The sequence below is a fragment of the Oncorhynchus masou genome, chromosome 1 (genome assembly GCF_036934945.1).
Source record: "Oncorhynchus masou masou isolate Uvic2021 chromosome 1, UVic_Omas_1.1, whole genome shotgun sequence".
Classification (NCBI taxonomy): domain Eukaryota; kingdom Metazoa; phylum Chordata; class Actinopteri; order Salmoniformes; family Salmonidae; genus Oncorhynchus; species Oncorhynchus masou.
In genome coordinates, this window is record NC_088212.1 from 29661003 (window position 1) to 29680193 (window position 19191).

Consider the following 19191-nt stretch of genomic DNA (forward strand, 5'->3'; position numbering starts at 1 on the left):
GTCAGTCTCTGCTGGAGCAAGGGGCAGTTATCCACACGGTTACCTTGACAACAACTTACGGAATGTTCACATACCATTTGAACGCCTGAGCAAACCGCACCAACTAATAAAAAGGTCCATCTCTCCTGGCCAAAATCCCCCCATAAAGCGAGTGGGCCTGCATCGTCCCCGGCTCGGTGGAGAGTGAGCACAGCCTAGGGGCCTGGGAGGCAGACAGGGGGAATCTGAAGTGTCCCAGTTAACTTTTCCACTTCAGGGGAAAGAAAAACAATGGTGCTGATCAATCAGTGGGGATGTGGAGAGGCATGCTGCCCGCCGAGGGGCCACAATGGACCCTGGCTTAATGGGCAGAGCGGCCAGAGCCCACGTGAAAAGGCCTGGCTCTGTCAGCTCACAGCCCTCACTCTGTGGAGAAGAGAAAACATCCCCCTCCCTCGTACTCCACTCTCCTGCCTCCACCACCCCCACACTGGCTTTAGCCTGCCCGTCAGACAGCACACCCCAGGCCTGCCAAGCCAGACAGCAGCTCTGCTCATGTCAGACCTGAAATAGCACATCAGTCCCAGCGATGTCTTCTCAATCTGTTTGGATATGGTGGTGGGGAGGAAGAGCAGGGAGACTGGGGGAGACAGCAAGGAGGAGAAGGGAGACTGATTGAAGGCAAAGGTATATTTTAGACGTTGATCTGGAAGAGCGCTTTCTGAATTTTTTATCTCAGGCTAAAGAAAGCAGAGAGAGTATTTTCAAGTAAAAACCTTGGACTTGAACAACATCTAGTGACATTCCTACTGCTGTATGCCAAGCCGCCATCTCTCTGCTCCACAGCAACAACCACAACTTTGCACTCCAACCTGCCACACCCCCCAAAATAGACTGGGGTGAAACCAGTGGCTTGTGTGAAGGCTGGGCTGCTGCGAGCCTGTCTGCCCATCGGGATGTACAGTATGGGTGTAAGGAGGGATAGACAGATAGATGGAGGGATGGGAGGATGCAGGGGGTGTCCTCCCCTGGATAAAGAGTTTAGTGGGGAACATGGTGAGTGTCACAGTGCAGTTGGCCATCCCCCAGTATGATGGTTTATACAGTAACCATCCAGTCCCTGACACAGGATGAGGCAGCCCACCAAGGCTACCCTCAGGAACCGCAGAGTGTAGAACTGGAAACCCAGACCAGTGATCCTGCCCCTAATGGCCCAATGACGAGCCATGTCTTCTGAAAAATAAGCTTGGTTTTTGGCTTCGCTCGTCCCAACAGGGATGCTGTTGTGGTCACTTGATGTTATGAACAGACATGCTGCTTCCTACTGATTCCTGGAGGTTCCCAGCAGCGGGGCCAACTCAACAACTCCAGGCTTGGCTCAGGGTATCCTGGGAGGAATCCGGGACCTGATCCAACTGTCGTCTTTAGTAGGCTGGTCTCTTCCTTTTGTCATGGTGTGCTGGTCCAGCAGATTGGCTAGCTAGTAGCTAGCACAGGGCAAATGCAGTCATGCACCATGACAAAATAAGATACTTAGATTGCAGGAACAACTTTCCATGTTCTGTATTTCAATACATGGAAATGATCTCCACCCATCAATTTGGGAGCCAGGCTAATGAATCATCCAGCCCAAAACAAAATGAAGCTTTTTTGTGCATTAACATAACTGTACATTTGATATCTTTATCAAGCGCATTATCTAGCTCAATGGAAAGCTATTGTCATCAGTAATGGTGGCTGAATATGGGCCTATGCACAGCTACTGTGCTCCATGTTCTGGTTTCAGCAGGAGCCAGATCTCTGAATCCATTGTGCATGAGTGACGTATGATGCTGTCAACTCTGCTCAGTCTCCTCATCGTTCCAGTGTGGGTTTCTGGGTCGGGTACAATGGGTATCTCTGTGCTGGAGCTGGTTGTATCGTATAAGGGAGGGGAGTGATGGTTCTGGGGAATTGTTTGGGAATGGCAGAGGCCCTCCCATGTCCCAAGTGTCCCTCTGCCTCTCTCCACCTTCGTTGCCCATCTCCTAGAGCTCCCCAAGTGCCCAATCACACAACGGCAGGCCTTGTAAGGCTGGGGAAAGCCAACACCAGCCTCCCAGAGGCCCTGCCATCAGAGCCACTATTGTACAGGGCATTTTCTCAGGATATCCAACACTCCGGTAAATGGGCGATCCAGCACATCCCAGTTCTCTCACTTGGAGAGCCAAAACATGGGTGGAAAAGCCTTTTAGACGCTTTTCAGAGTGGCTGATCACCTGATACAGCAGTACTCTGCACCTCTCAGGCGGGACAGAGGGCCTTGTCAGGGGAGCGGAGGCCCCGCTGCTCACAGGGCTGCAGTGTTCCTGCCAGCAAGTCGGGAGCAGCACAACACTACAACACAGTGTGTCCATGCAGGCAGGGCAGTCCTCTTCCCAGCCGTATACCCGCCGAGCATACTGAAAGGGCTCCACTCACTAATCCCACATCCTGGGTGGGAGGCTCGTCTCCTCTTTCATACCAGAGAGGCCTCCACTGGAGGAAGAGCCCCACCAAAATCCCCTCATCCACCGGTGTGGATCCTAGTTAACAGCAAGCTGTCAGGCTTTGAGGAGAGGAGAGAGAGAGCTCTACAAGACAGGCTCCAGCCAAGCCACAGTGGAGGTGGAGTGGGTGAAGTGGTGACTGAGGGCTCCCAGGGTACTGTCTGTAAACAGTAGGTCAGCCCTGTCAAACCACAGCAAGGAGAGGACACTAATACTGTTAACATGTGTTACATTTACAGGTCTGACAAACAACCAAAAACATGTATCTAGCATGTCATGTCTCTTCAGTTCAAAAACACAGTAGTGTGTGACTCCAAACATTTGGTTAAACAGGGGGGGGGACAAGTTGATACTGGAGTGAGACAGAAGGAATGTGATGGCTCCCAGAGGGGGTGAGAGAGGGGAAATGGATTCCAAACTTGAGATGAAGAATGAGGGAAAAGGGTGATCTTATCCTGAAATTGTCCGAAAAAGTTGAGTAAAGATTCTAGACCCTTTGGCCCACCTGCCTTCATAAATACCACATACATGTAAGGTCATCTCAGAGAGCCACGAATGACAGAGGAGCATGTAAGTCAGTGCATTCATTACAGGCTGCAGATAAAGATCTCAGACAACTAAATAGTTCTTAATAGTCAACACCCCAGTCTGCCTGGGGCGTCTGTGATATATAGCTTCAAAAGTTCACAAAGAACATCTCATAACAAAACAGTGTCCTTAGGAACGGTCTGCTCTGCACGGTGATCCAATCAGGAAACGGATTCATGTCTGCACAGACAGGCATCTCTGCACCGCTTCCCTGCTCAGCACAACCTTTTGGAGTATGCCAACATGCACAGCTAATACTCTTAAATCACGTAAGATAGAGTGACTGAATTTGACAGAAATTGAAGGAATGCAGCTTGCAACATAAGCTGATTTATTTCCCAGTCAAAAACTCCTGTTCTAGAAATAGGACAGACAAACCACAAAGGGGAGAGGATTGACCAGACCCCCAAAGGAGTGTTGACAGACAGCTTGATAGTGATGATAATTGTAACATCTGTCAGCTATGTGCTCTCAGAGAGATCATTAGAGTATACTGAACAGTACAAGTTACTTGGCTGGCAGCGATGGGACCAGACTCATCATTAAAATAACTCAAGAGAATATCCCATATCAGACCAGAAGTTTCAGAGTGGCCTCTGCTCAAGTCATCTGCCCCTTAGATGAAGAGCTGAGTTCAATCTTCATTTTCCAGGCCAAAGAGACCATATTTATCTAGCTCCAAGAAATATTCACAGAACTTATAAAATGAATGGAATTCCATTCCCGTCTCCCAGCCATTAAAGGTCTTGTCTGTTTTTCCTGCTCTGTCATCTCCCATGTTGTGTCTTCTGTAAGGCCAATGCTTGGGACTGGGGCCGTTATACATAGCTGGAATATCTTATGATGAACTTTCCCACAACATTCGCTCTCCTTTGGCTCATTTTCCAGACGACTCTTTTAGTTGCTGGAATAGTAAATAAGCAGAGTGAATTCATGAAGAAATCAGCTTATATCCCAACCCCATATTTTACTGCTAGTGAGACAAGTGAATATTGCACTAATGAGTCTAATATACTGTAGCAAACCACTAAAAGGTCAAGTATATTGTTTCATTGAGAGCTAATCATTCTCTTCCTTACATTGCTATTTGAACAAACCATTTCCAGATTGTATCCCAACGTAATGTCAGATCTTTAAAAAGTGACCTTTCAGTTCCCCGGTAATGAAAATATCAAATGATGTCTGCATCCTGTCTTTCTTACTGTGAAGTGTCTACATTGTAACGTACAATGGCCTTGGAAACTTCAATCATCAAGCTGTGCAGTTTTTTGGAGGTCTACGTTTACACTGATGGGTTACGTACGTTGAAATAACATAGGAAGGAAAGGGTCTGCTATGGGACCTTGTCCCCTAGTATGAGACAGACCTACCTGTGACAGTGGTCTGGACAGTCTGTGACTCGATGTCTTCTCTTCTGGAGACCACGAACGCAGCTGGATGCTATGAAATGACAGAGAAACATTACACTGACAATGATGTTTGCCATCTCATCCAAAATAACCATAATGGTCTCAATCGAAATACTTGACCCAAATGTAATAAAAAGTGCTTAAAAATGGATAACATGGTATAACACTTCTCATTACCTTTCATATTAATTTATAAAATGTGCGCGTTTAGGGTCATGGGATCATATTTACTAGGTCTCAAGATTACTAGAACAGGAATAGATAAGGATAGTCGAACAGCCCTAGAATTTTATTTACATTGAAATGCTAGTCATTTACAGTTGGTGTGTTCACATATCACAGTGATAGAAAGTACATTTTACCCCAATAAAAGTGCTAGTAAGGGGGAAAAAATCAAGTGTGAGTGTTCACAAAGGCTTTTAATGTGTATTTTGGGATTACTTAAGAAAGTATTTGAAGAGTTAGGGTTTCAGGTTTTCAGAAAATGGGCAGGGACTCTGATATCCTAACTTCAGGGGGAAGCTGGTTCCAACTTTGGGGTGCCAGGACCGAGAAGAGCTTGGACTGGGCTGAGCGGGCGCTGCTGAGGGACAAAAGACCAGAGGTGGCAGAACGGAATGATCGGGTTGGGGTGTAGGGTGTGAACACATTCTGAAGATGGGGAGGGGCAGTCCCTCTTGCTGCTCCATGGGCAAGTACTATGGTCTAGTAGTAAATGCAAGCTTCGACTGGAAGCCAGTGGAGTGTGCGGAAGATCGGGGTGACATGGGAGAACTTGGGAATGTTGAACACCAGGCGGGCTGCAGCATTCTGGATAAGTTGCAGGGGTTTGATGACACAAGTAGGGAGCCCAGCAAACAGCATGTTGCAGTAGTCCAGACAGGAGATGACAAGTGCCTAGAATAGGACCTGCATCGCTTCCTGTGTGAGGTAGGGTCGTACTCTACTGATGTTGTAGAGAATGAACTTGCAGGTGCAAGTCAATGCTTTGATTTTTGATGAGAATGACAGGGTGTTGTCCAGCATCACGCCAAGGTTCTTTGCACTCTAGGAGGGGGACACCGTGGAGGTGTCAAACATGATGGAGAGGTCTTGAAGCGGGCAGGCCTTCCCCGGGCGGAAGAGCAGCTCTGTCTTGTCGAGGTTGAGCTTGAGGTGGTGGGCCAACATACAAGTTCAGATATCTGCCAGGCATGCAGAGATGCGTGTTGCCAACTGGGTCAGAAGGGAGGAAGGAGAAAAGTAGTTGATTGTCATCCGCATAGCAATGATAGGAGAGACCATGTGAGGATATGACGGTGCCGAGTGACTATGTATAGAGAGAAGACGAGGGCCTAGAACCAAGCCCTGGGGGACACCAGTAATGAGAGTACTTGGTACAGACACAGATCCTCTCCATGTCATCTGGTAGGAGCGGCCTGCCAGGTAGGATGCAATCCAAGAGTGTGCAGAGCCTGAGATGCCCAGCCCTGAGAGGGTGGAGAGGAGGATCTGATGGTTCACCGTGTTGAAGGCAGCAGATCGATCTAGGGGGATGAGAACAGAGTAGGGTCACCTTTGGCATTGAGGAGAGGGTCCATGACACAGAAAAGAGCAGTCTTAGTTGAGTGACACATCTTGAAGTCTGACTGATTAGGGTCAAGAAGATAAGTCTCGGAGACATAGTGAGAGAGTTGGTCAGAGACAACCTGCTCAAGTGTTTTGGAAAGAAGGGATACCGGTCAGTAGTTTTTGACATCAGTGGAGTCAAGTGTTGGTTTCTTGAGTGGGGGAGCAGCTCAGGCCATTATGAAGTCAGAGGGAGGAATGGGAGAAGGTCTCCAGAGATGGTCTGGAGAAGGAAGGAGGGGATGGAGTCGAGCGGGAAGGTTGTCGGGGGCCGGACCTCACTGGTCGCAGGATTTCATTTGGAGAGAGGGGGAAGATGTCAAGGCGTTGGGTAGTTTGTCAGGCATTCAATTGACCCAGAGCAAAATAAGGTTTGAACCATGACCTACAAAGTGACTCAGGAGAATAGAAGCTAGGCCTACAGACAGAGCAGAGCAGAGTAGTGAATGTTCCACAGCCTGGCCCTTTGTTGATGTGAATTAACAGAGGGGAATGTGATATGCTGTGCACATCCTTTGTTACTACCACACAATCCCATGGCTCCATTTTCTGCCAGTTACCCTTGTACCTATTCACTCTGGTCCTGTGTGGGACTCAAAGGAGCACTTACAATAAGTGGATGCTCTAGTAGTCTACCCTACCCCCATCTCCAACACCTGGATAACTGTGGAAACCTACTATCACTGACTATCCATTCAGGTATTCACTCTTCTATTCTCAAGCAATACATGCATCTCCTGGTCCTTTAGAGGGAGGTCAGATTGTGGTGCTGGTGGATGCTGTAGCGTACTTCTTGGTGCTGGTGGGTGTGAGCCTCTCTCTCTTTCCCTCAGGACTGGACGGAGCCTCTGGGGAGTAGAGTCCAGGAGACAGAGAGGCTGGGCTGGAGATGGAGTACCCTCTGTAGTTCTGGTTCTCATCTCGACTCACCAGCACCGCCTCCTACAACAGAACAGGGCAGGACACACAGTCTGCATGATCAATTTAATGTATTTATCCACACAAAACTGTGACAAACTGCTAATCCATATTCCTAAAATAACTTGTCTTGCAACCATGTTTAAGAAATGGATTCACGATGTAAATAAAACATTTGTCTCATTGCACTTTTAGTGGGTGTTCAGACGTGGCTGATAAGGTGTTTGAGATAAAGTACAAGTCAACAATTTGGGAACACATACTCATTCAAAAGGTTTTTCTTTATGTTTACTATTTTCTACATTGAAATAACACATGGAATACGTAGTAACCAAAAAAGTGTAATATATTTTATATTTGAGACTCTTCAAAGCAGCCACCCTTTGCCTTAATGCCAAGAATGTGCAAAGATGTCATCATCTCAACCTGCTTCATGTGGTAGTCACCTGGAATGCATTTCAATCAACAGGTGTGTTTTGTTCAAAGTTAATTTGTGGAATTTCTTTCCTTCTTAATGCATTTGAGCCAATCAGTTGTGTTATGTCAAGGTAGGGGTGGCATACAGAAGATGGTCTTTTACCAAATAGGACTAAGTCCATAATATGGCAAGAACAAATAAGCAAAGAGAAACGACAGTCCCTCATTACTTAAAGACATGAAGGTCAGTCAATACGGAACATTTCAAGAACTTTCAAAGTTTCTTCAAGTGCAGTCGCAAAAACCATCAAGTGCTATAATGAAACTGGCTCTCATGAGTACCGCGACAGGAAAGGAAGACCCAGAGTTACCTCTGCTGCAGAGGATAAGTTCATTAGAGTTAACTGCACCTCAGATTGCAGCCCAAATAAATGCTTCACAGAGTTCAAGTAACAGACACATCTCAACATCAATTGTTCAGAGGAGACTGCGTGAATCAGGCCTTCGATGTCGATTTGCTGCAAATAAGCCACTACTAGAGGACACCTATGAGAAGAAAATACTTGCTTGGCTAAGAAACACGAGCAATGGACATTATGGACCAATGGAAATCTGTCCTTTGGTCTGATGAGTCCAAATTTTTGGTTCCAACCAGCTTGTCTTTGTAAACACCATCTTATCTGGTTTGCGCTTAGCGGGACTATCATTTGTTTTTCAACAGGATAATGACCCAACATAACTCCAGACTGTTTAAGGGCTATTTGACCAAGAAGGAGAGTGATGGAGTGCTGCATCAGATCACCCAACCTCAACCCAATTGAGATGGTTTGGGAGTTGGACCGCAGAGTGAAGGAAAAGCAGCCAACAAGTGCTCAGCATATACAGTGCCTTGCGAAAGTATTCGGCCCCCTTGAACTTTGCGACCTTTTGCCACATTTCAGGCTTCAAACATAGAGATATAAAACTGTATTTTTTTGTGAAGAATCAACAACAAGTGGGACACAATCATGAAGTGGAACGACATTTATTGGATATTTCTAACTTTTTTAACAAATCAAAAACTGAAAAATTGGGCATGCAAAATTATTCAGCCCCCTTAAGTTAATACTTTGTAGCGCCACCTTTTGCTGCGATTACAGTTGTAAGTCGCTTGGGGTATGTCTCTATCAGTTTTGCACATCGAGACTGATTCCTCCTTGCAAAACAGCTCGAGCTCAGTGAGGTTGGATGGAGAGCATTTATGAACAGCAGTTTTCAGTTCTTTCCACAGATTGTCAATTGGATTCAGGTCTTGACTTTGACTTGGCCATTCTAATACCCGGATATGTTTATTTTTGAACCATTCCATTGTAGATTTTGCTTTATGTTTTGGATCATTGTCTTGTTGGAAGACAAATCTCCGTCCCAGTCTCAGGTCTTTTGCAGACTCCATCAGGTTCTTCCAGAATGGTCCTGTATTTGGCTCCATCCATCTTCCCTGTCCCTGCTGAAGAAAAGCAGGCCCAAACCATGATGCTGCCACCACCATGTTTGACAGTGGGAATGATGTGTTCAGTGTGATGAGCTGTGTTGCTTTTACGCCAAACATAACGTTTTGCATTGTTGCCAAAAAGTTCAATTTTGGTTTCATCTGACCAGAGCACCTTCTTCCACATGTTTGGTGTGTCTCCCAGGTGGCTTGTGGCAAACTTTAAACAACACTTTTTATGGATATCTTTAAGAAATGGCTTTCTTCTTGCCACTCTTCCATAAAGGCCAGATTTGTGCAATATACGACTGATTGTTGTCCTATGGACAGAGTCTCCCACCTCAGCTGTAGATCTCTGCAGTTCATCAGTTCAGTTTATGTGGCAAAAGGTCGCAAAGTTCAAGGGGGCCGAATACTTTCAAATATAAATAATGGGGTGCAAAGGAGCAAAATAAATAAATAAATACAGTAGGGGAAGAGGTAGTTGTTTGGGCTAAATTATAGACGGGCTATGTACAGATGAAGTAATCTGTGAGCTGCTCTGACAGCTGGTGCTTAACGCTAGTGAGGGAGATAAGTGTTTCCAGTTTCAGAGATTTTTGTAGTTCGTTCCAGTCATTGGCAGCAGAGAACTGGAAGGAGAGGCGGCCAAAGGAAGAATTGGTGTTGGGGGTGACCAGAGAGATATACCTGCTGGAGTGCGCGCTACAGGTGGGTGCTGCTATGGTGACCAGCGAGCTGAGATAAGGGGGGACTTTGCCAAGCAGGGTCTTGACCTGGAGGGACGAGTATGAAGCGAGGGCCAGCCAACGAGAGTGTACAGGTCGCAGTGGTGGATAGTATATGGGGCTTTGGTGACAAAACGCATGGCACTGTGATAGACTGCATCCAATTTATTGAGTAGGGAATTGGAGGCTATTTTGTAAATGACATCGCCGAAGTCGAGGATCGGTAGGATGGTCAGTTTTATGAGGGTATGTTTGGCAGCATGAGTGAAGGATGCTTTGTTGCAAAATAGGAAGCCAATTCTAGTTTTAACTTTGGATTGGAGATGTTTGATGCGAGTCTGGATGGAGAGTTTACAGTCTAACCAGACACCTAGGTATTTGCAGTTGTCCACATATTCTAAGTCAGAACCGTCCAGAGTAGTAATGCTGGATGGGCGGGCAGGTGCAGGCAGCGATCGGTTGAAGAGCATGCAATTTGTTTTACTTGTATTTAAGAGCAGTTGGAGGCCACAGAAGGAGAGTTGTATGGCATTGAAGCTCGTCTGGAGATTAGTTAACACAGTGTCCAAAGAGGGGGCAGAAGTATACAGAATGGTGTCGTCTGCGTAGACTCACCAGCAGCAAGAGCGACATCATTGATGTATACAGAGAAGAGAGTCGGCCCAAGAATTGAACCCTGTGGCACCCCCATAGAGACTGCCAGAGGTCCGGACAACAGGCCCTCCGATTTGACACACTGAACTCTATCAGAGAAGTAGTTGGTAAACCAGGCGAGGCAATCATTTGAGAAACCAAGGCTATCGAGTCTACTAATGAGGATGTGGTGATTGACATGTCAATGAATATGGCTGCACAGTATTGTTTCTTATCGATGGCGGTTAAGATATCGTTTAGGACCTTGAGTGTGGCTGAGGTGCACCCACGACCAGCTCTGAAACCAGATTGCATAGCGGAGAAGGTGCGGTGGGATTCGAAATGGTCGGTAATCTGTTTATTGACTTGGCTTTCGAAGACCCTAGAAAGGCAGGGTAGGATGGATATAGGTCTGTAACAGTGTGGGTCAAGAGTGTCCCCCCCCTTTGAAGAGGGGGATGATCGCAGCTGCTTTCCAATCATTGGGAATGTCAGACGACGTGAAAGAGAGGTTGAACAGGCTAGTAATAGGGGTTGCAACAATTTCTGCAGATCATTTTAGAAAGAGAGGTTCCAGATTGTCTGGCCCGGCTGATTTGTAGGGGTCCAGATTTTGCAGCTCTTTCAGAACATCAGCTGACTGGATTTGGGAGAAGGAGAAATGGGGAAGGCTTGGGCGAGTTGCCGTGGGGGGTACAGTGCTGTTGACCGGGGTAGGGGTAGCCAGCCGTAGAAAAATGCTTATTGAAATTCTCAATTATAGTGGATTTAATCGGTGGTGACAGAGTTTCCTATCCTCAGTGCAGTGGGAAGCTAGGAGGAGGTGTGTGGGAACTCCTTCAGGAAAAGCATTCCAGGTGAAGCTGGTTGAGACAATGCCAAGAGTGTTCAAAGCTATCATCAAGGCAAAGGGTGGCTACTTTGAAGAATCTCAAATATAAAATAGATGTTAGTTACTACATGATTCCATATGGGTCTTTTCATAGTTTTGATGTCTTCACTAATATTCTACAATGTATAAAATAGTAAAAATAAAGAAAGACCCTTGAATGAGTAGGTGTGTCCAAACCTTTGATTGGTACTGTATATGCTTCATAAAACACATCAGGTACAGTCATGTTAGAGCTGCACATCCTGAGGTAAGTAAATACAGGTTTGTGGAAATCAGATATGTAATATCCCCATGTTAGAATGATGACAGTCAGTATTCTTTCCCAAGCCTTGGGCCTGGCATGGGCTTGTATTCTGCCAGTGTTACCACGGAGATCCAGCAGTAGTTCTGTCGCCCTATAAAACACAGGAACATCAGCTGATTTACAGCATCCCCTGGTTCCTCTCCCATGTTTCCACTGTCACAGGGCCACAGAGTTATCCTAGAGTTATGGAATGTCTCTACAGTCACACTAGGATGTCTCATTCCAGCTCATCTGGACCTCTAATAAATCATTGATAAGCAGACACCATGCAATCTGTGAATATGAAGCAGACCCAGCGTCTGCATGGCTCTCAGGCATCAGCCATGAAACAAAAACATTAAGACAGGAATAATCATGTAGAGATATGATGCTGATGTAACAAAATACCAAAGGATACTGGGATAAAAACTATATCAAATAATGTCTCCAAAGGTCACTCAATGAAGGCTTAAGGACTTTTAATAGGCCTTACATCCATCATATGCCCATCAACAAAGTGCTGATTCACAAATTAAGTGTTTAAATAACATTATAGTGAAACTTTACAGCATGAAAGCTGTCCTAAAGGGAATTGACAGACCAAAGATGGAAGCTCCTGCATAAGGAGATAGATAGAGAGCTTGGGTGACTGACCTGGAAGCGTCCAGTGAGCTGTTCTGGGGTGGTGGTTCCATTGGTCTGTTCAGGGATGGGGGGCTCAGGCCTGTAAAAAAAGAGACACACTGGAGTTTAATGGACGACACATGAACAAACGCATACCTAACCTTTAATCAAGCAGGAGAATGGTCGCCACATCCTAGGAGAGGGCAAGACTGGCTCAGTAGAGAAACATTGTCTTCAGTACCACATAATTCACCTATGTCACGCCCTAAACAAATACTCAAAACCATGATTGCTTAACCTTAGTTGTTAAAACTATGAGTAAGAAAGCTTGCAGACATTACTGCATTAAAGGATACAAGCCAAAACCCTACATTAGACCAAGCTGTACTTCAAAAGATATGGACCAAGGTCAACTACAGTAACTTACACCAGTGATTCTAAATCAGGTCTCTTAGATGACTTGAACCATGTCAAAGTATTCCCTACAATGATAGCTTGGAAGCTCTGATAACATCATTTTCTGTAATGTCTCATATTATTCATTAACATGTTGAGTAGAATGGTCTGATTTGATTTGGCTATATCACTATACACAGTGAAATAGTTGGAAAGATGAGGCTCTGCTCGGAGAATCATGTTAACCTGTTGAGTGTAAGGGGGCAGTATTTAGATTTTTGGATGAAAAACGTACCCAAATTTAACTGCCTATTTCTCAGGCCCAGAATATGCATATAATTGTCAGATTAGGATAGAAAACTCTAAAGTTTCCAAAACTGTCAAACTATTGTCTGAGTATAACAGAACTGATATTGCAGGCGAAAACCTGAGGAAAATTCAACCAGGAAGTGGCCTCTATTTTGAATGTTCCATTGAATGCCTTCCTCCATATAAAAGGGATATCAACCAGATTCATTTTCCTCTGGCTTCCCCATTTTGTGAACAGTCTTTAGACATAGTTTCAGGCTTTTATTTAGAAAAATGAGCAAGAAAGATCACATCGCGTCAGTGTATAGCTGGGTGTCCCCAGAGTTTTGCTTGCGCAACAGTTTGGTGCAGCCATTGTGTCTCTCTCTCCTATTGATGAAGCTAAAGTCCTGGTTGAGATATTGGAATTAGCCACCAGCTGTGTGTAATATTTTGTCTACTGAGAGAGATGTTCTTACATAACTGCTTGGATAGCTTTCACCAAAAAGCTTTATTGAAATCTGACATGCCAGGTGAATTAACAACAAGCTAAGCTGTGTTTTGTTATATTGCACTTGTGATTTCATGAAAATTAAATATTTGTAGTAATTTAATTTGAATTTGGCTCGCTGCAATCCAGCTGATGTTGACATAAATGATCCCGCTAAAGGGATGGGTGCATCAAGAAGTTTTAAAGAGCTTAAGAATCGTTTTGAAGGTTATTTTGTTAATAAAAACAACATACAGTACTTTGGCATAGGGGAACCAAAATAAGGTGTCTGATTCGAAGATTCTTTAGACTTTTGCCAGTGTGCACTTGCACATCGGTGCATTCTCACTCAGGTTTTCCGTCATTGTTAGATCTCGTGACATACTATGCACGTACACTTTTCAATTCAGATATTATGTGAGTGCCGGAGGACATGTGTGTGTGTGTGGTGTGTGTATATCTCAAGTCACAAGAGATAAGAGTGAGACTGAAAACCTGAGAGCGAGAAAACACTGATATGCAAGTGCACACTGGCAAAAGTCTAAAGAATCCTCGAATCAGACACCTTATTTTGGTTCCCCTACTTTTGGTTCCCCTACGCCAAAGTACTGTCAGTACAACCTCTGGTATCTCAAGAGAACCTTCAAGACAATTCAAGCTCTTTAACATGATTCTCCTAGCAGAGCCTCATCGTTCAAACCTCTTTCACTGTGCTCACTTTAATGAAAATTATACCCAGTTCTGAGTGGAACATTTTGGACTGTATGACCCAATGTAAACAACTACAGTAGTGTCCCCCCTCACTGTAGGACTGCCTGCCTCTCCTCTCAGCTAAGCCTCAGTCCAGGGTAATGAGGCGCACAGGAAGGCCCTGGATGCCTGTGGTAAATCGCCCAGAAACACACCTCTAACAGCCCAGACCTTGGCCCAGCTGAACAGTATCTGAATACTCCACATGTGCTGCAGGGGCACATCCAACCATGAGAATGGCTGGAAGAGGAAAACAGGCTCCTCATGCTACAGCAGTGAGAAGATGTGAAACTTAATGGATAAAACAGAACATAATGGATGGTTAATTGGGCTTCAAAATAACTTCCCTGTAAGGAAATGACTGTGTTTTCACTTGGAATTCACAAATTAAAGTAACATTTCCGCTATGTGAATCCAGTTCAGCTCCTCTGGTTGAGAGAGATGAGGATAAAGTTAACTTATGTCCTTCAGACAATGAGAGGCATACAAGGTTAACTACTAGGCCTTATATAATGTGACCTGTAATCTAACCATGGCCTTCTGTCACAGGCCTCATGTACAGCAGTAGATGGATGAGCACGGGCAGAGAGGAGTCGCTGTTGTCATAAACCATGGAGAGGTGAAGATGCTCGTCTTTCCTCTAGAGAGCTGTCTGATCTCTGCATGGAACAGGGACGTAACATAACCGATCAGCAAAGGAACAGCATGTTGATCTTTGTCATAATTGGGTACTGGGAGTTTGCCTGCCAAGCATTCTTCAGACAGATAGGAATCTATGCAATCTATTATGTCTGCCCTCTGACCTTCAGATTAATGATGAAAACAAAACAGAGCAGATTAATAGAAGAGAACAGTGACAATACAGTGAACTATTAGAATAAACATACCACTGTCTTGTCTTATAGCTATCTTGAATTCCATTCACACACTGTTCACATTGACCAAGGCACGTCACTTCTCACTTGTACAGTATGCACAGACCTGAGACATTGAATGTGGTGCCAAAGATTAGAAAGAAACATGACTGAATAGGGCTGCCTATATAGTAGCCTATATACAGTGGGGCAAAAAAGTATTTAGTCAGCCACCAATTGTGCAATTTCTCCCACTTAAAAAGATGAGGCCTGTAATTTTCATCATAGGTCCACTTCAACTATGACAGACAAAATGAGAACAAAAAGAAATCCCCCAAAAAATCACATTGTAGGATTTTTAATGAAATTATTTGCAAATTATGGTGGAAAGTAAGTATTTGGTCAATAACAAAAGTTTCTCAATACTTTGTTAAAAACCCTTTGTTGGCAATGACAGAGGTCAAACGTTTTCTGTATGTCTTCACAAGGCTTTCACACACTGTTGCTGGTATTTTGGCCCATTCCTCCATGCAGATCTCCTCTAGAGCAGTGATGTTTTGGGGCTGTTGCTGGGCAACACGGACTTTCAACTCCCTCCAAAGATTTTCTATGTGGTTGAGATCTGGAGACTGGCTAGGCCACTCCAGGACCTTGAAATGGTTCTTACGAAGCCACTCCTTCGTTGCCCGGGCGGTGTGTTTGGGATCATTGTCATGCTGAAAGACCCAGCCACGTTTCATCTTCAATGCCCTTGCTGATGGAAGGAGGTTTTCACTCAAAATCTCACGATACATGGCCCCATTCATTCTTTCCTTTACACGGATCAGTCGTCCTGGTCCCTTTGCAGAAAAACAGCCCCAAACATGATGTTTCCACACCCCATGCTTCACAGTAGATATGGTCTTCTTTAGATGCAACTCAGCATTCTTTGTCCACCAAACACGACAAGTTGAGTTTTTACCAAAATGTTATATTTTGGTTTCATCTGACCATATGACATTCTCCCAATCTTCTTCTGGATCATCCAAATGCTCTTTAGCAAACTTCATACGGGCCTGAACATGTACTGGCTTAAGCAGGGGGACACGTCTGGCACTGCAGGATTTGAGTCCCTGGCGGCGTAGTGTGTTACTGATGGTAGGCTTTGTTACTTTGGTCCCAACTCTCTGCAGGTCATTCACTAGGTCCCCATGTGTGGTTCTGGGATTTTTGCTCACCGTTCTTGTGATCATTTTGACCCCACGGGGTGAGATCTTGCATGGAGCCCCAGATCGAGGGAGATTATCAGTGGTCTTGTATGTCTTCCATTTCCTAATAATTGCTCCCACAGTTGATTTCTTCAAACCAAGCTGCTTACCTATTGCAAATCCAGTCTTCCCCAGCCTGGTGCAGGTCTACAATTTTGTTTCTGGTGTCCTTTGACAGCTCTTTGGTCTTGGCCATAGTGGAGTTTGGAGTGTGACTGTTTGAGGTTGTGGACAGGTGTCCTTTATACTGATAAGTTCAAACAGGTGCCATTAATACAGGTAACGAGTGGAGGACAGAGGAGCCTCTAAAAGAAGTTGTTACAGGTCTGTGAGAGCCAGAAATCTGGCTTGTTTGTAGGTGACCAAATACTTATTTTCCACCATAATTTGCAAATAAATTCACAAAAAAATCCTACAATGTGATTTTCTGGATTTTTTTTTCTCATTGTGTCTGTCATAGTTGAAGTGGACCTATGATGAAAATTACAGGCCTCATCTTTTTAAGTGGGAGAACTTGCACAATTGGTGGCTGACTAAATACTTTTTTGCCCCACTGTAAGTGCCATTGGGCAATATTCCGATGCCCATCTGCAGTTGCTCAGTAACATCACATTACAAGGACCAATAAGATCAGAGGGACATCACATCATGCCCACATGGTCAGTGAACAATGGATTCATTAAGAGGCAGCTGAGGACAATGGAGGATAAATGACAGTATGCATGACAAGATACTGCTGGTGTTTTTCTTTTTAGTGTCACAGTAAAATCTCCACTCAGCTGCAGATATCAATCTGAAATCAAAAAGTACCTCAAAGAGTGCACAAGTCAGGTTATTGTACATATGGGTATTTGGTGCAGTTCCTCAGTTTAAGACAGGCACACCTTAAACAACACTCCTATTCTAAGGGTGAGCTGATGCCAACTTCTGCCCATGGGCAAACCCAGCTGTAATCCAGCTGCAGTGATCTGCAAGGCTGTAAACCCATTTACCAGGTTCCTCTCTTACACTATACTTCAGATCATCAGACATTACACTGCATAATATGTGTGTAGTTTTCATGATTCTTCATGGGAGTTAATTTACTGTTAAGAACAACACATTGCATAATGCTGCAGATTGACCAACAAGGGGGGAAATACTGTAGTTGATTGGAGGAGGCTAGAGGGGTGCTGGACTAGTATTGATAAGAGAGACATGGTTCTGCCTGCCATGTAAAGACAGTAGGGCCTTGATAGTGCAAACCACCCTTCACTACCTTTCCTATCCTGTTTGCCTCTGCCAGTAGAACAGTGGGTCTAGGGGCAGATGGAGCAGAGTGGCTGGTGGAGCTACAGAGTGCCATTGTCCTGGGAAGCCAGGGAGTCACAGAGTTGTTTCTGGCTCGGAAGGAGACATGAGGTCAGCAGGGAAAAATCCACTCACATGGACCTGGGGCATGCAAAGAGGAAGCGTGCGTGTGTGTGTGTGTGTATGAAGAATTTAGTGTGAGAATTCACTGAGAGAGGCAGAGACAGAGCAAGGACTCGCCAACCAATAGCCTCACTTCACAGGAAAGGGTCCATTGTGGAGCCAATTCTCTGCCACCCTAAAAAGTTCTCAGCTAACTTTTATACAATGTTTATTAACATGGGAAATGGAACAAACAGTTCATCTTGGCAAGATAATTCTGACACATTGTGGTATTCCCCCAGATTGAAGCCACGGGTCCTTTGTAGGGAGAGAGAGTGATGGGACATCTTATTAATAACAAACACTATAATTGTGGAAAGTGGGAGGGAGGATGTGGCAACTGTGGCACTAGCACAAATATAAGCAATCAGCAGATGTAAGCTGACCAGAGAGCACAGATGTGGTCTGTATGCCACGGTGTGGTGACCCCATCTCAGTGGCAACCCGTCATTCAGGGCAGGTGAGGCAGAGGCGCAAATGTTTAGCGAAAAAAAAGGCCCGTTTTGCATTTTATTTTGACATTAATTCTCGTTACATATCAGTTTGCAAACAATGTAAAAAATATCCTTGAGTTAATAAAGCCGCATACTCTCTTGAGTAAGGCAGCTACAAAATGAGAAGGCGGTGTGTCACAGCATCATCGGACTGAGCTTGTTGTCATTGCAGGCAATTTCAACGCTGTGCTTTACAGGGAAGACATCCTCCTCCCTTCCTGCAGGCTCATCCTGACAAGACACCCCAGCTTGACAATGCCACCAGCCATACTGCTCGTTCTGTGCGTGAGTTCCTGCAAGACAGGAATGTCAGTGTCCTGCCATGGCCAGCGAAGAGCCTGGATCTCAATCTGGGACCTGTTGGATCAGAGGTTGAGAGCTAGGGCTCTTCCCCCCAGAAACATCAGGGAACTTGCAGGTGCCTTGGTGGAAGAGTGGGGTAACATCTCACAGCAAGAACTGGCAAATCTGGTGCAGTCCATGGGGTGATGCACTGCAGTACTTAATGCAGCTGGTGGCCACACCAGATACGGACTGTTACTTTTGATTTTGATTTTGATCCCCCCTTTGTTCAGGGACACATTACTAAATTTCTGTTAGTCACATGCCTGTGGAACTTGTTCAGTTTGTGTCTCAGTTGTTGAATCTTATGTTCATACAAATATTTACACATGTTAAATTTGCGGAAAATAAACGCAGTTGATAGTGAGAGGACGTTTCTTTTTTTGCTGGGTTTAGATACAGTACAATAGGGTTGGAACTAGAACCACAAGCATTTCGCTACACTCGCAATAACATCTGCTAACCATGTGTATGTGACCAATACAATTTGATTTGAACTGTGTACTGTAGTGAACCCTACCTCTCCACCAGCATCTGCAGCTGAGTTTTGGAGTTTTTGATCTTGTTCTGGGCCTCCACATTGAGCATGTCCACTGTGTTCTCTCCATTGATCTCCAGGATGACATCACCAGGCTGCAGGGCGGCCAACTCGGCCTTGCTGCCCCCATTGACCTGTGGGCCAGAGGTAAGAGATGCAGTCAGACTCGCTCTACGGCCTGTGGACTTGGTGCAGACATGATGCTATCAGCAACGTAAATAACCAGCAAGCCTGAACGAAATGCTGCATATCGAGTGTTGGAATT

General features: G+C 45.0%; 1 protein-coding gene across 2 annotated transcripts in view; it reads right to left on the bottom strand.

The window, feature by feature from the left end:
• LOC135541601 (PDZ and LIM domain protein 2-like) overlaps positions 1 to 19191 on the bottom strand; it is a 63588-nt gene that overhangs the window by 20874 nt on the left and 23523 nt on the right. For both annotated transcript variants that reach the window (XM_064967914.1, XM_064967921.1), the window contains 4 exons: positions 18909 to 19060; positions 12106 to 12175; positions 6903 to 7054; positions 4466 to 4535 (listed from right to left, as the gene is read on the bottom strand). In XM_064967914.1, coding sequence (XP_064823986.1) covers positions 4466 to 4535; positions 6903 to 7054; positions 12106 to 12175; positions 18909 to 19060 — 444 coding nt within the window. The remainder of the gene's footprint in view (positions 1 to 4465; positions 4536 to 6902; positions 7055 to 12105; positions 12176 to 18908; positions 19061 to 19191) is intronic.